This window comes from Oryzias melastigma, linkage group LG5, assembly GCF_002922805.2.
Source record: "Oryzias melastigma strain HK-1 linkage group LG5, ASM292280v2, whole genome shotgun sequence".
NCBI classification, from domain to species: Eukaryota; Metazoa; Chordata; class Actinopteri; order Beloniformes; family Adrianichthyidae; genus Oryzias; species Oryzias melastigma.
The window spans coordinates 24,070,497-24,086,289 of record NC_050516.1 but is presented as its reverse complement, the minus strand read 5'-3'; the positions used below and the strand labels follow the sequence as shown (position 1 = coordinate 24,086,289).

Genomic DNA, 15,793 nt, shown 5'->3' with positions numbered 1-15,793 from the left:
CAAAAAAAGTTATGCAGTTTTGATGCACTTGCCTTTTCCTCCTCTGTTAGGTCATTAAATGCATCCCCCTTGTAGAGGGGCAAAAATTCCTTCCTGTATTCTTCAAGCAATGTGTTAAACTTGACTTCCGTGGCTGCCCGATCAGACATTGTTGAAGCAATGTTGCATAAAAGCTTGTGACCTGGAGCCTCAGATTTTTCACTTTTTTCCGCCAATGTGCAGGAATAATTTAAATCTTCAAGTATTTCTTGAAAGGTCTCCAGAGTTGTCAATGCTGACTTGTCGGACATATGTCGCATACCCAGCAGATATGAGGTTTTCTCCTCATCATCCAAGACATACGCACAATATTTTTCTCCGTATTTGGGGGTCTCATCTGTTTGTAAACTAGTGTTCATTTTGTCTTGAATATCACAAAGTTGCTTTTGAGCAACAAGGAGTCTTTGCTTGTCCATATTTCGTACAGTGGATTCACAGGGCAATGAGTTGCAAGTTTTTTTTACATAACTGAAATGTTGCCTTCATCACAGGAGCAACCTGACTATGTGCCACATTACAATCTACATTATTACAATCATTACAATGTTGTGTATAGATCTTTGTGTGTGTTTTTATATATATATATATAAAAAGTAAGGGTAGTTATGTCCGTTTCTGAAATAGTTTATATTTAAGATTAAACTTAAGATATATTGCTAGGGGGTAGGATTAAAAAAGTTTTTTCAACTTCTTACTACTCCATTTCGAACTACATAATTGAGGTGTAATGTATTTATTTATAATGTATATAGAATTTTCTGTTGTTGTTTTCTTGTTTTTTTTTTTACCAAGTATGTATGTGTTGTTCAAAATAAAAAGGACTAACTAATAAAATAAATAAATACATTAAAAGATTAATACAAAATAAATAAATAAATTAGTAATAAATTAATAAACTAATAATAATGTCCATACAACAGATACATGATACAGAGAGAATCCCCGGTACCGAGAAAATCTTTGAAGGATTTCATTTTATGTAGATTTTTGTAGAACTCCTCACAATAAAAAAATCTGACCTGTGTCTTCCATTCATTGGAGATGTGGGGTGCTCGCTCGCGCCAGCTGCTTCAGCGTGCACTCGGGGGCCGCTTTCCATGGGGGTCTATTCAAACGCGCCTAGCAGAATATCGGACTTCTAATCGCGATTACATGGACTGGAATGCGCACTGACACAGTCGGTGTGTGAACCTTAAAATTCAGAGACACGCCCACGCAGGTGCGAGCCAAGCTCAGGATCACATGTTTGACAGGCGGGAGCAGCGGATCGCCGAACGGTGAAGAGGGCGGGCTTCAGGTTTGAGGATCGGAGCTTGTGGAGCTCTGATTTAATAGGGACAGTCAGCACGTCAAAAAACGTCCCTCCACATCATATGTGTCTCCCATTGATTCTAAGAGAGACATCCACAGACAGAGCTGGTAGCTCAGAAACACCTTTTTTTGACAAGCCGCGAGCAGCAAATTCCCCGAGCGGGGCACGCAAATTTATCACGCGTATCGCGCTTGGTGCTACATGGCTCCTCCTCCGTTCAGCTGATTGGAGCAATAAAAGAATGAGGGAGTGAGGCACTGGACAGCCCGCCGATGTCCCGCCTCCAGAGTCATATACCTCACCGTGATTGGTTCGTTCAGCTCTGCACACAACAACTGTCATTCATATCAACCTTGCGGGCCGCAGATGGCCCGCGGGCCACGAGTTTGAGACCCCTGTAGTAGATGATTTAAACCTCTCAGCTCGACTTAACAAAAGTTGATGAACCCTCTTATTATTTCTTTATGAAGGTCTGGAGCTGTCATGTCTCCATTGTTTGCAGCAGAGACTTGAAGTCAGGTCACAAACCTCAAATCATATGAGAGATTAGAATAAATTAGATAAGATTAGTGTCTGCACCTGATAATCCCTGGACTCAATTCTAGGATCCAGTTTAAGATGCTCTTGATTATTTTAGAACCTTGAATGATCTTCTTCCAGCACATTTTTCTGAGCTTCTGCAGCTACAGGAGGAAGTTGAAGATTTTCCACTTAGTTTCTACTGAAGGATCCTCAAACTAACTCAAATCCAGATGTGAGAGAGCATCACTGAACTCATAGAAGGGTCTACCCCTCCTCATCAGAGTTTACAGCTCCTCCAAGTTTTACATATTGTCTCTGGCTTTCAAACCCCATTACTTTTATCTGCATTTAGTGATGTCTTACTTTTTTAATTTTTTTATTCCATAGTTTCTTTTATTTCTTCATTTTTATTATGATATTATGTCTGTTATTCTGTAATTACTATGTTTTTGGCAGATTGAAGGTTGTTTTGAAAACGGGTCCATAAATAAAATTACATTTCCGTTCTAAATGCCTTTTAAGGCTCGCTTTTCTCCTAACTAGTTCATTCTTTTTCCTGGAGGATCTTTCCTTTGCTTCACGTCTCTAGCATCAATACTGTTGTGTTCTTCATGGTCTCTACTTCAATTCATCTGCAGTCACTTTCACACATGCCGCTGATTTACTGAAACTTCATGCGTTTTACGTTGACGTTTGTCTTTAGGTCAAGGTCAGTGCCGGTTGGAGTGATGTGTGGCAGGAAATCTACAGATACTGTAACTTTTTATAGATATGCTTAAGACTTGTAGCCCATTGTGTGGATGCCCCCCCTCCCCCAAATCCTGTCCAAGCGGCTAAAACTCAGTAAAGTTCAGCTTCTACTACAAAAGGGGTTTATGTTAACTCACTCAAAGAGTAACAAACAACCCTGATTCTACACTACAGCCTCCTCACCTTTTTAGAGCTCTGATCAGTTTTTAGTTTGCTGGTGTTTCTGTTTAAGATGTAATCTGAAAAGATTAAAAATGTTTTCCTGTTGTAGGCATTCAAAGCCTCCCCTGTGAGGCCAGCAACCACGAGGGTTGTGCTGTGTACCTCCACTGACAGTGAAGCCCCCACACCTGCAGGATGCTGGAGGGACTGGTGGCCTGGGTGCTGAACACGTACCTCGGCAAATATGTCAGCAACTTAAATACGGACCAACTGTCCATTGCCCTTCTCAAAGGTGAGCAGTGTGTAAAGAATCGCTTAAGATGTCTTTGTTAAACTTTAACCGTCGGAAATGATTATTACGGCCTTTATGGGGATAGATAATTAAACAAAAATGTTGTACAGAAAACATTTTCTTTTGTTTAACATGTAATTATGAAGAAACATCCAGTGTTATTAATTTGTCTTTTCTCTGATTTAAAAAAAGCACAGCAGCTATGTGTAGTTGGGTGTTCAGTGACCTATTGGCTTTTGAGCTCGTTTAGGTTCCATGAATGTCTTAAAGCAGGGGTCTCAAACTGTTGGCTTGAGGACCATTTTCAGCCCCCAAGTCATTATTTAGCGACCCTACCTTAATATAAAAGTTCAATGTCTGCTAAACAATGTCTTCTGCATGTCCAGGCTTCTTTGATAATAGCTTTTGCTTTGTGATGTTTCATCTTTGTGCTTAAAACTTGGCATTTGCTATTTTGGTTGGATCTGGTTGTTAGAAAAGTCCGTGGCAACAGTTGCTAGCGTCATCAGCTGCTGTTGTTTCACAGGACAAGCAGAAGATATTGCTTAGTAGTACATAGACATGAACACATGTTCAATAAACTTGTTCAGTACACATAGACCAGAGGTGTCCAAAGTCAGGCCTCGAGGGCCGGCCTCCTGCTGGTTTTCCAGTAATCCTGTCTTATCTGCTGCTGATTACCTGGATCAGGTGTGTTTAGCCATTATGAGTCTCAGTGGGAGGTTGGTTGGAAAACATGTAGGACACCGGCCCTCGAGGACTGACTTTGGACACCCCGACATAGACAATGGACCAAAGATATTGACAGTGGACACAAAAACACGTTTTAGCCACAAATGGAGCCCCATACGGCCCAGCTTCACCCAGACTCTGTCCTCAGTCCCCCCAAGGTAAATTGAGTTTGAGACCCCTGTCGTAACCTCACTTTTAAAGTGACATCAACAGTAATGTGATTGCTTGCAAATCATTCACACTATAGTGATTCTCCTGCTACTTTCTGTATGTTTTTCGCCACGTAAAAACTCAAGAGTTTCATCGATTTCAGGAATCTTGTTATGAAAATGTTCAACTCGTTCAGAACATTACTGCTTGTACTTTTGTATTCATAGGCAAGGCAAGTTTATTTGGATATTTGCGCATTTCATGTACAGACAATTCAAAGTGCTTTACATAAAACATTTAAAGAAACAATCAAAAGAAATAGTAAAAATGTGATCATTAAAATAAATTAAAAGAAAGTAAAAAGATTTTAATTTAAAACAAGCATAGATAAACAGTGGACGTAAACTTTTGAATACATATTAATCAAACTGAGAACAGGTGAGTCTTTAACCTGGATTTAAATACACTGAGTGTTTCAGCAGATCTAAGGTTTTCTGGAAGTCTGTTCCAGATCTGTGGTGCATAGAAGCTGAATGCAGCTTCTCCATGTTTAGTTCTGACTCTAGGAACTGATAAAAGACCGGATCCAGATGACCGGAGAGGTCTGGCTGGTACATACTGGGTCAGGAGGTCAGTCATGTATTTTGGTGCTAAACCATTCAAAGCTTTATAAACCAGTAACAGAACTTTAAAGTCTATCCTCTGACAGACAGGTAACCAGTGTAAAGACCTCAGAACTGGACTGATGTGGTCTACTTTCTTGGTCCTTGTGAGAACCCGAGCAGCAGAGTTCTGAATAAGCTGCAGTTTCCTGATGGATTTTTTTGGTAGTCCTGTAAAAACACTGTTACAGTAATCAAGTCGACTAAAGATGAAAGCATGCACTAGTTTCTCCAGGTCCTGCTTAGACATCAGATCTTTAATCCTTGAGATATTTTATAAACTTTGTGTTTTTGAAATATTGAGCAAAATATGCCCCGAAGTCTTCAAATTTTAAGTAGATTAGCAACAAACCTTTAAATATTTTCATCCTTTAGAGCAGGGGTCTCCAACTAATTTGGCGAGAGGTCCAGTAACTCTGTCAGCTTGGTAGACCGGGGTCCGAACATGCAAAAACATTCAGTCAATATTTCAATTTTCTGTTCTTTTATTTAATTACAACGTGTTGTTAAATTTGCAAAGAACTCTTCTAGCTTATTGTCTCAACAAGTATTTATCTCATTCCTTTTTGTACAAAAATTCATACATGTACATGCATTGTAAAGTAAAAAAAGATATTCTACATAAACTTGCTTCCTTAAAGTGCAACATGTGTGCTCTTTCACAAACTTTAACATTCTACTGTCTGTCACTTAAAGTGCAACAGGTAACATGAATGTACCTCAAAAATCATTCATAGTTAATCCCTTTCTTGTGCAAATGTTAACTTTCTGTTTTACAACCCTTAAAAGTAGGTTGCAAATAATGCTACATCTTAAACAAAGTAATAACTTTCATAAGTGCAAAAAACATTATAAACATAAATGTAAACTATAAAACAGACTTACAGATGGTACTTTGAATGGTGGTTTTGAGCTGGAACTGTATGGAGCTAAATTGGGGCCAATATTATTTCAAACCCAAATAAAAGAAATTGAAAAAATATTGGTGTTTGGCCAAAAAATTTAAAATGTCTGAATTTTTTTTTTTACTGTTCTAAAATAAACGTAATTATTTTCAACTTCAAATGTTCTCTTTTTTAGGTTTCAAACTCAGAATTTGAATTGCCAAACTTATTTTTTCCAGTTTAAGCTCTTTTTTTTTTTCTTCTTTGAATATAAAAAATTCTGTTTCAAAACTTTTGGCCTTGTTGTGGCTAACACAAAGGGCCAATCAAAACTCAATGAGAGGAATAACTTCAGTCCCAGTGTCTTCACTGACTCCTAGAGCTGTGATAAATACGATCAGAAAATATCTGTATTGTCTGTTCTATCATATTCTAAAGTTATCCCAAGACGGATGTAAAGATCAGAGTTTTATCCGTACAAAACGGGTGTCCAAAACTCTGTTCTAGCAGAGTCAGTGAATGCACCAGGACTGAAGTTACCACTCTCATCCATTTGGTTTGGTCCTTCGTGTTAGCCCCGCCACAAAAGGGCAAAAAGTTTTGAAACTGAAATTTTCGTATTCGAAAACAAACAAAAAAAATAGAGTTGAATCTAAAAAAATGGAATTGAAATTTGTAGTTTTGAAACCTTAAAAAAATTGAACATTTGAAGCTGAAATGAAATTCATTTTAGAATGGAAAACATTTTGACATTTATTTTATTTTGCCAAACATACATTTTTATTCATATATAATATTTGTTTTATTTGGGTTTCATATAATATTGGCACCAGATTTGCTCCATAGCCCTGCACATCTCTGGAAAGCAGCTCAGTTCTTGTTGACGACAAGGGAATCTGTGGAACCTTTTCTTGAAGCTGCTGTCCCTCTTTTAATTTCTAATATTGTTTCTGTCATTGCCTCCATACACCCTTAAATCATTTTGGAGTGACTTTTTAGTGCTTGCCCAACATCCATTCCACTCGTAGTGAGCACTCGTGAGCCCGTTGTTGTGCTGTTACCGTCTGTGTGTTGCACGCTCGCACTGTACGTTCAGTTCGTATGTTTTCCGTGACCACGTCACTCATTCTGTCGGGTAATTTGTGTCAGAAGTTTTGTGTTTCGTCTCGTAGCGCCGCTTGATATACATCTAGTTTAGCTAATATTTTAGCAACAATACATCTTAATCTTTTGGGTAATTTTTTATTTACTGGGGATTTTTTAGGCCAATTTAGAGTTTAGCTTCTATTTTAGCAACAGGCTAACATTTTTTAATTATTTAGTTTACTGAAGAATTTAAGGCTATTTTAGAGTTTATATAGTTTTTAAACTATCTTTTTGGACTAATTTGACATCTACTAAGGTATTTTGAGCTAATTTGGAGTTTATCTCTTTTATTCAACACACTAAATATTTGTGCAAAATTGACATGTATTAGGGATTTTTAAGCAATTGTACTACATATTTTTAGTAATTTAGGTCAACTTCAGGGCTCTTTCATAGTTCTTTAACAAAATTTCCAGTCTTAGCAAATTTAAGATTTTGCAAATGGCTTTTGCATTTTCAGTAAATCCTTGCAGCAATTAAAGAAAGTTGCATCACCATTTTCAACAAACAGCTTTAGCACTTATGCGAATACTTTCAGCAAATTGCATTCACACTTGCATTATCACAGGTAATGAAGCTTTTCTAGTTCTTACAGCCAAAGTCAAATTTCCATTTTTTTGGTTTAGATTTCATGGCACAGCCTATAAATCTTTCATTCATTCATTTTCCTGACCGCTTTGTCCCTTTCGGGGTGGCGAGGGTGCCGGAGCCTAACCCGGCTGCTGATAGGTGAAGGCGGGGTTTACCTGGACAGGTCGCCAGTCTGTCTCAGGGCCTCAATCACACATTCACTCTCACATTCAAACCTTAGAGTCACCAATGAACCTATGAAGCATGTTTTTGGACGGTGGGAGGAAGCCGGAGTACCCGGTGAAAACCCTCACATGCACGGGGAGAACATGCAAACTCCACACAGAAAGGTCCCAGTTGGTGTTTCTGTTTCAGATCCCCCAGCCGGGATTTGAACCGGGGCCTTCTTGCTGTGTGGCAAGAGCGCTAACCACTGCACCACCTTGTAGCCCAAACCTATAAATCATAAAATGAATAAATTGTAATTTAACTAACATGACCTGTAGATAACTGGTCATACATTGGAAGATAGCATACAGCTAAATACCAAGTATTTTGCAGAGATCTTTAGACAAAGTGTGTGCTTGTTTGTGTTTTCAGGTGCGGTGGAGCTGGAAAACCTCCCCCTGAGGAAAGATGCTCTGCGGGAGTTTGACCTGCCTTATGAAGTGAAAACAGGTGAGAAAAGAAACACGAAGGTGGAGGAAAGTTCTTCCAAAGTTTTTCTGAACTTTTACAGTCAACGGGATATTTGTTGTTTCTTTGCCACTTTAGTATACTTTTTTTTAAAGCCTAAAGACAAAATACTAGTTTGTGAAATTTGCTTCCTGTTGCACTAAGCAGATAGGTTCATATTTTTAGGTGTTTCCATTGAGTGTTCCAAACAGTTTGTGTTGTAACTTCCTGTTGTTTAGTGAAGAATCAGTAAATGACGTATACTTGTACATAGGGCTGGGCGATATGGCAAAAGAATAAAATCACGATTTTTTAATTTTATTTCACGATTTTGATTTTATCACGATTTTTTTTAAATAAATTCAAATTGACAAAAATTGAATTATTATGATTTTAGTTGAAATAATTAAACACATTTTTGAACCAATATTTATATTTATTCGAATTAAATAGTTATTATATATTAAGATTAATCTGTAAATAGTGCAAAAATTGTGCCTTCTACTGCTACAGGTAATGCATTGCTGTCAAATGAACAGCTTCTAAATATCAGTGAGTTTTTATTTTGCCTCTGTGCTAAAATCCATAAAACAAAGCTTGTAAATGATTGTCACCCAAGACCAGAAATGAGGGAGATTGATGAAGTTTATAGCATGAATGACTGATAAAGTTTAGTAAAGTCCTTTCCCTATTAAAAACAGCTCAAAGTGCTAAATAATAATAATAAAAACACCCTTTATCACATTTCCAAATGAAACCGAAACTTTTATTATTTTTGGATTATATACATGGTAAATAAATCTCAATTGCTTCAGAATTTACCTTCAAATAGACGATTTCATTGTACTTTGAGAAAAAGGCTCCAGCTAGCATCTTTAACTGATACAAAAAACATTTTTAAACTTGGATGATAACATCAAATACATCTGAAACTGTTAAGATTCAAACACAGAGATAATAGCAGTAAATGTTGTGGCAGTTTTAAAAAGTTTACATCCACAGCTCCTGCACTAACATCTGCTCTCTGCTGTGTTTATCTCACTGAGCAGAAAGCTAGCGTTAGCATTAGCGCTGTATATTCTAGCTGGGCTTTATTCGGTCCGTACGACCAAGAAAGTACCTCAACAGTGACGCCACGGATTAAGAAAATTATGTGCAAACTCACTTACACTTCTTACAAAAAAAATGCAACGACAATAAGATTTAGGCTCTTAAAGTAGCTACGAGCTAGCAAAACAATGCAGCATCTTGACCGCACATTTTACGTGTTTCCAACATGAATTACCATCAGTTTTTGTGCAAGTTAAACGTGAATATGTGCGATTAACATCCGCTATGTTTAAAAACATACATCGAAGAACCAAACTAGCATGTCTCTCATGAGTTGCTAGCACCCACTTTAGCACATTGTTCACGGATCCCAGCCTGATTTCTCTCTATTAAAATGCGATTCCTGTCCTGTGATGATTCCTCTCCATCGGATTATTTTGTTGTCAAGGTTTTTGAAGTCGATTGCAAGACACTGCGTCTCCTTTTGTTACTTTTTCGGACCTCCGTCATTCATTACTCGAGAAGACTCGATCCATAATGACGGCGCACGCGACTCTGTCACGTCGTATGTCACATGACTTCCAAACAGGAGAAACACACCGCGGAGGAGGAGGAGGAGGAGGAGGAGGAGGAGGAGGAGGAGGAGCAGCAGCAGCAGCTCGGATTTAAAGTCACAGGTCTCAATAAGCTTTTGCCTTCTCGCTCTTGCATCTTTTCGTAGACGATCGTGATAAAACGATCTCTCAAAAATGACAGATCGTCAGCTTATGAGATCGTAAGACGGTTTTTTATCGTCATATCGCCCATCTCTACTTGTGCAGCGCTTTACCACCGTCTTTAAAGGTCTAAGCTCTTTTACAGTCACTGTCCCACACATTTACACGCTCATGGTGCTCCACTGTCAAACACTGGCACTAGAGCTGGATGATAAATCGATTTAATTAATTCATATTTGTTATTCTGGATCATTTGTTTTTGGGAAAATAGAGATATTGTTTTCCCAGATCTCTGCTCCCTTGAGCTTCCATTTAGGACCAATGTCAGCCCGCCGTCTCTCGCAAAGTGCAGGTGTGAAAGTGGCTGCTTGCAAAGAGGAACATTCTCCCCAATGCAGGGAGAGAAAAATGGCTTGTTTCACTTCAAAACCGCGCACGCCGCTGAAGCCCCCCCACCCCGACACACCCTCTGCTAATCACCTCTGTTAGGATTCGTTTTGGCTAACATTAGGGCGATTGATAAAGTCAGGCTGTATTTTCTTGGATCGGGATTTAAGTCGTGGCAGATAAATACAAGAATATAAATTCATAGTACATTCACAAAACTATCTAAGAAAAATATTAACAGGCACAAATCCACTTTGAATGGAAATGTATTTGTAGTCTCTTTATAACATTACAGAGCTGCTGGAAAAAGCCCCCCTCATCTATGCAAGAATCCAAAACATGATGATTGACCAACATGCACCTGCCCTCTTTGATCATTAATGTCCAAAGCTGTAAGTGAATTTCACTGAGGTGGGAGGCACAGCGCTCATCTGGCTGTCGTTGCAGGCTTCATCGGTAAGATAACCCTTCAGATTCCGTTCTACCGGCCTCACAGCGACCCGTGGGTCATCTCCATGTCCCAGCTCAACCTCATCATCGGCCCCACCCCGCCACAAGAGTATGATGAAGAAAAGGAACGAGAGGATGAAAACGAACGCAAGAAACGCCTCCTGAAGGCCCTGGAGGACAAGTTTAAAGTAGGTAGAGGGTTTCCCTGATCTTCAGCAGAATTTTCTATCTGTTTTGTTCTGGCTTTGAAGCTGAGTAGTATAACATCAGCTGCACCTGCCCTGGTCTGAGGGAGTAACTTCAGAATCTGCTTTAGTTTAGCTGTGGTTCTTGGTTTTATGCTTGTATTTGTCATCAGGTTTAGGGTTCTTTCTTACTAGAACATATTAATGGTTGATTATGACTCTCTTCATAAAATTCCTCTTTCATTTACAGATAGAATGATTATCATTTTTTTCCTTTGATGTAAATTTCCTTTTCATCCACTGATTTGCTCATCTATGCTGTTGAGGGTTTGTGCTCGTCTTGGCTGTGAATGCTGCACTTTTGATAAAAGATGAAGCATCAAAGATAAATAAATTAACGTATTTATCTGTTAATCTGAGAAAAAGGTTTCCATCTGTATGTCTGCATTACAAAGTTTTTTTCAGTCATAGCCAAACATTTGAAAAATATTGTCTCAGTGAAAGTGTTTGATACATTTGGATAAATATCATAACTATGTATCGTATCACCAGATTCTTTCCAAAACATAGCTACAGTGTTACTGGTGTAAATCTGCATGTTGGTCGTAATGGTTTGATGTTTCTTTCAGTGTGAATGTGAACAGAGAGGAGAATCCTACTGGTACTCGGTCACAGCGTCTCTCGTCACCAGGATTGTGGAAAACATTGAGGTAAGAAAGGCGACATTTGAGTGGAGTACATTTCACTGAATTCGACAAGAAAGTCGTTTCCACAAGTTAGTACATTAACTACTTTTAACATCATGTTTTGATCGACTTTGTGTCAAGACAAAAGTAAAATGAAAGGAGAAAAACTTGAGATGAAACCATTAAAATGTCACTCACGACTACACATTTTATCATCATCAATAACAACTCTAGAGCTTGTTTAAACTCTCAAAGTTCAAACCTTCATAGAACAATAAGTCCAGGATTATAGAATGAAAACAAAGATCTGATCTTGATCCAAGATTTATGTAGATTTGAGCAACTGAACACATTCTGTACAGGAGACACTGCATGGAGGAGACTGTGTTCCAGTTGTGTTGGCTACCTTACAGAGAGCCCCTATGCTCCTTTTGCTTAACCACACTACTGTCTACCTGGCTGGCACTCACCTGAACTGTAGCTACCTTTACCACGCTGCACCTGGAATGGAATGCTAAAAGATGAAAAACTACAACGGACTGTGGGTGTGGAAAAGATTACTCCAAACCCAGAGTTTGGTAATATTCCTAACAACCACAGAGCGTTGTGGACTGGATGTTCTCGGTCCGCCTTTGATTAGGTTTTGATGGGAACACTGTGAGGCAGCATACTTTGGTTGACTGGTTTATGATGGGGGCTCACAGCGGCAGCTCTAATAATACAGCAATATTATTCCTGGAGCCTCTTTATCTTAATCCTCAGGAAACCGTGGAAGAAGATCTTAAAATGCTGAGACTTGAAGCATTCCCGCACATACTCATACACGTTGCATTCATAGCCCTCCTTCTCTGAGTAACCAGAGGTTTTGCTCCGTCTCACTAGCAGCAGATGTAGTGACATGTAGTGGTTATGTATGTCAGACAAGTGCAGCACTACCAAAGGTTGTAAGTTTGGCTGGAGTTTTTAGACCAGGATTTTACCAGAAAACAACAGAATTACATTTATGGACTAGAGAGATGGTGGTAGAGAGGTTAGCAGTCTCGTCTCACAGTGGTTCAAATCCCATTCTGTGAGCTTTCTGTGTGGAGTTTGCATGTTGGGTTTTTTCAGGTGCTCTGGTTTCCTCTTACAGTCCAAAGTCATGCTTCATGTTTGATTGGTAACTAAATGGACCTTCAGGTTGTTTGTCTGTGTGTGTCCCTGTGATGGACTGTCCAGGGTGCACCCTGCCTTTGCCTGAAAGTAGCTGGGATAGGCTCCAGCAACTCTGTAACCTTAAAAGGTATTCAGAAGGTTCAGAAACTGAATGAATTGCTAAAAGAATGAAGTTTTCCAGCCGGTTACTTCAGCCCACCATCACATTTCCACTGCGTTTAACACAGGGGTCGGTTACCCGGACTAACTGCAGGTAACCAGATGCTGGAGTCTCTGAAGTCTGTTCAAAAATGTATGAAAATGGAAAAAGATTGAAATATATAGCCTATCTTTTCTTTGAATATAGCTTCAGGACAAACAGTTTCCAATACTTCAGAAAAGTGTGTAATAAATATTACATGGAAACATTCCTGTAAATGAAATCTGCGTCATAGCCTGCATCCACAGAGAGCGCAGCGCTGTGCCAGTCAGCAAACAAACACACGAGTGTTTCATGGACCAGGGATCCCAAAGCCACAATTAGAGCCAAATAAAGGCCTTTCCAACACCAGAGAAACGGGTTTGAACCATGAAATGCCCTTCCTGACAGTCAGAGGTGTGTTTGGAGTATTCTCCATAATAGGATCAACATAGATGCTCGAGCAGATATCCTCAAACATGAACACATCAAGTCCAAATCCAGCACCGCCTCACAAAGGAGAGAGCTTCTAGTCCTGCGTGAAGATGACAGTGGATTGCTGTGCTTGTATAGAGTGAGTCTGATTCTGAGGGAAGAGGGGAAAAGAGGATGCTGCTGCGTCGGACACTTGCTCTGAAAACTAAAGAGGAGAATGCACAGAAAAACACTGAAATTCCAAATTAAACTGGGTTCAACTTTGCAAATGTTCTTCTGTGCACTTTTGTATGTTTTTTTTTCTTACTACGCCACTCTGTTCTGCGTCCTGATTGGCTGTTGACCTTGTCAATCAACCTCCTCCCCGTTGACTCTTCTGTATAGAATACCTTCAACTTTCCTACATAAATCTACGATCAGATCTTTGTTTTCATTCTATAGTCCTGGACTTCTACAAAGGTTTAAACTTTCATACAGTAGTGAGAGGTTCAGCTGCCTTAAAACATCAATGAACACTTCTATTGTATTTTCAGAACGTAGCTCCAACATTAAAGAAGGGAGCTCTGTACCTCATATTGTAATGGAAGTGAAACGTAAAGCATCACATGTGGTACAGCAGAGTATTCCAGGGGATTTTCTTCAGGATCTGCAGCAGGAAAATACACGTGTAATCGTTCTCATTACATATTTGTAGCCTACTTAGCCATTTTGAGAGTAGGCTAATATGTTTTTTGGTCCTTTATGGCTCTCTATACATTTAGGGTTGCCGACTCCTGGTCTATCAACTTTTGGAATTCAGCTTTCTGCAGAACTAATGAGCGGCATCAGATAAAACAGACCAGAGTTAATAAAGACTACATTTTACATGTGCAACTATATGCTACTCCTGAGAGGTGTACCGCCGAAAACAGACAGAGCTTGCAGGAAGTTACAACAGGAAATTAACTGTAAATGCCAATAACCCAAAATGAAAAGCAAGTTAATCAACAAACACGTTTGTTTGTGAAAATAAATATTTCATTTTGTTATTCTTCTGTTTAATCTCTGTAGTTGAAGATCCAAGATGTGCATCTCAGATTTGAGGACGACTCTTCCAACCTGGAGAAGCCTTTCTCTTTTGGGGTTTGCATCAACAACGTTTCTGCTCAGAACCCCACCAAGGAGATGGTGAGCATGAAGCTCCTCTTGTTGTAACATCTACAAATGTTGGAGGACAGATCTTCTATTAGTAACTAAAGCTAACATTGAGTAATTTTTGGACTTTGAAAAAACAAGCCATTCTAGTAAAAGGATTTTGAAGGATTTACTATCATTACGTGAATCTGCAAGTGTCAGGATGGAGTTTAGAGGGATATCAGACTCGGATTGACTGGAGCTACTTATTTTGCAAAGTTTTTCTCACTATAAACCATTAATTGTATCAACTGTTCCCGTTTTGACATTGAGTGAGAACTGTGTTTCTGAGTATTTCTTTTTCAAAAAGCTTATAGTTGTTGCATTAAAACCACAGTCTCCTTGCTCCACTCCATTCTGATCATCCACTTACAGACAGATAGATCCATGAACGTCTTTTTTCCTCGTCTGAATCTGGATCAGAAGTGTACGACTGGATAGCTCCAATACTGTTTCCATGTTTTGTTTCACCGCTAATGTTAGGTTGGGGTTTTAAGCTAGCAGGAGAGAGTGTAAACAAAGGCATGTTGGGAAATTAACACAAACTTTTACACGCCAACGATCAACTCAAAGTTAGCTTCCTGATGAAGTCCTGTCGCACAGCTGAAACTATGTCAGAGAAAACAACAGTTTTTTTTTGCCTTAAAACACCATAATCATGATTTAAAAACCACTGGGAAAACTTTGATAACAAATCAGAAGATGATCGAAGTTATACTTTAACCTTTACGTAAATGATAGTTAAACCTTCTTAAAAATCTCTAATGAAGAACTTAGTTATTGCATTGAATTGTGCCGACTGATTTGAAATAACCAAGTCAGCACAGAGAAGCAGTGGGTGTTACTGCTTTTTAGGGCTGCCACGGTTATTCGACTTATCGACGACTAATTGACTATTAAAATAGTCGACGAATAATTTGGTCGTCGAAGCGTCGTTTTTCTGTTTGTTTTTTTCCTTGTTTTGATCTTAAGACTACAGTTCGCGCGTTCTAATGCCGTGTCTGCCTTTGTCTTCGTCACACATCTTTGTCACCTGAAGATGAAGCTTGTTGTGTCTGAGTTTGATCACGCTGAACAGAGAGCTTCGTCTAGCTAAGCTAACATCGGCGCTAACACAGCTAGCTCCGCCGCGGCTGTCATTACTGCGCTGTTTGGAGATGAAGCAGAAGATCTGCAGCAGATCCGTGTCTACGGCGCTTCTGTCTACATAGTGAACGTTTCATAATCTGCGCTCTTCTAACCAAACGCCGTGAGGACGGCGCGGATAATGAGTTTACACTGGAAATGAACCGCTCGTCCGAGGCTTCATTCATATTCCGCGCCGGGATCACGTCATTCGGTTCGAAGAGCGGATTATGAAACATTCACCGCAGACAGAGAGGCTGTGTGTCGGTATGGATCTGCAGCAGAGTTATGGAACGATTTAAAACTACGAGTCCCAGAAGTGAAGGAGCTCACCTAAAAGTCCAGAGCTAAGTTTAC

At 39.3% G+C, this 15,793-nt stretch overlaps 1 protein-coding gene across 3 annotated transcripts in view; it reads left to right on the top strand.

The window, feature by feature from the left end:
• Positions 1-15,793, top strand: part of vps13d (vacuolar protein sorting 13 homolog D) — a 93,347-nt gene that overhangs the window by 3,979 nt on the left and 73,575 nt on the right. For all 3 annotated transcript variants that reach the window (XM_024270030.2, XM_024270029.2, XM_024270031.2), the window contains exons 2-6: positions 2,895-3,077; positions 7,822-7,899; positions 10,497-10,687; positions 11,314-11,394; positions 14,189-14,305. In XM_024270030.2, coding sequence (XP_024125798.1) covers positions 2,981-3,077; positions 7,822-7,899; positions 10,497-10,687; positions 11,314-11,394; positions 14,189-14,305 — 564 coding nt within the window. In that variant the 5' untranslated portion in view covers positions 2,895-2,980. The remainder of the gene's footprint in view (positions 1-2,894; positions 3,078-7,821; positions 7,900-10,496; positions 10,688-11,313; positions 11,395-14,188; positions 14,306-15,793) is intronic.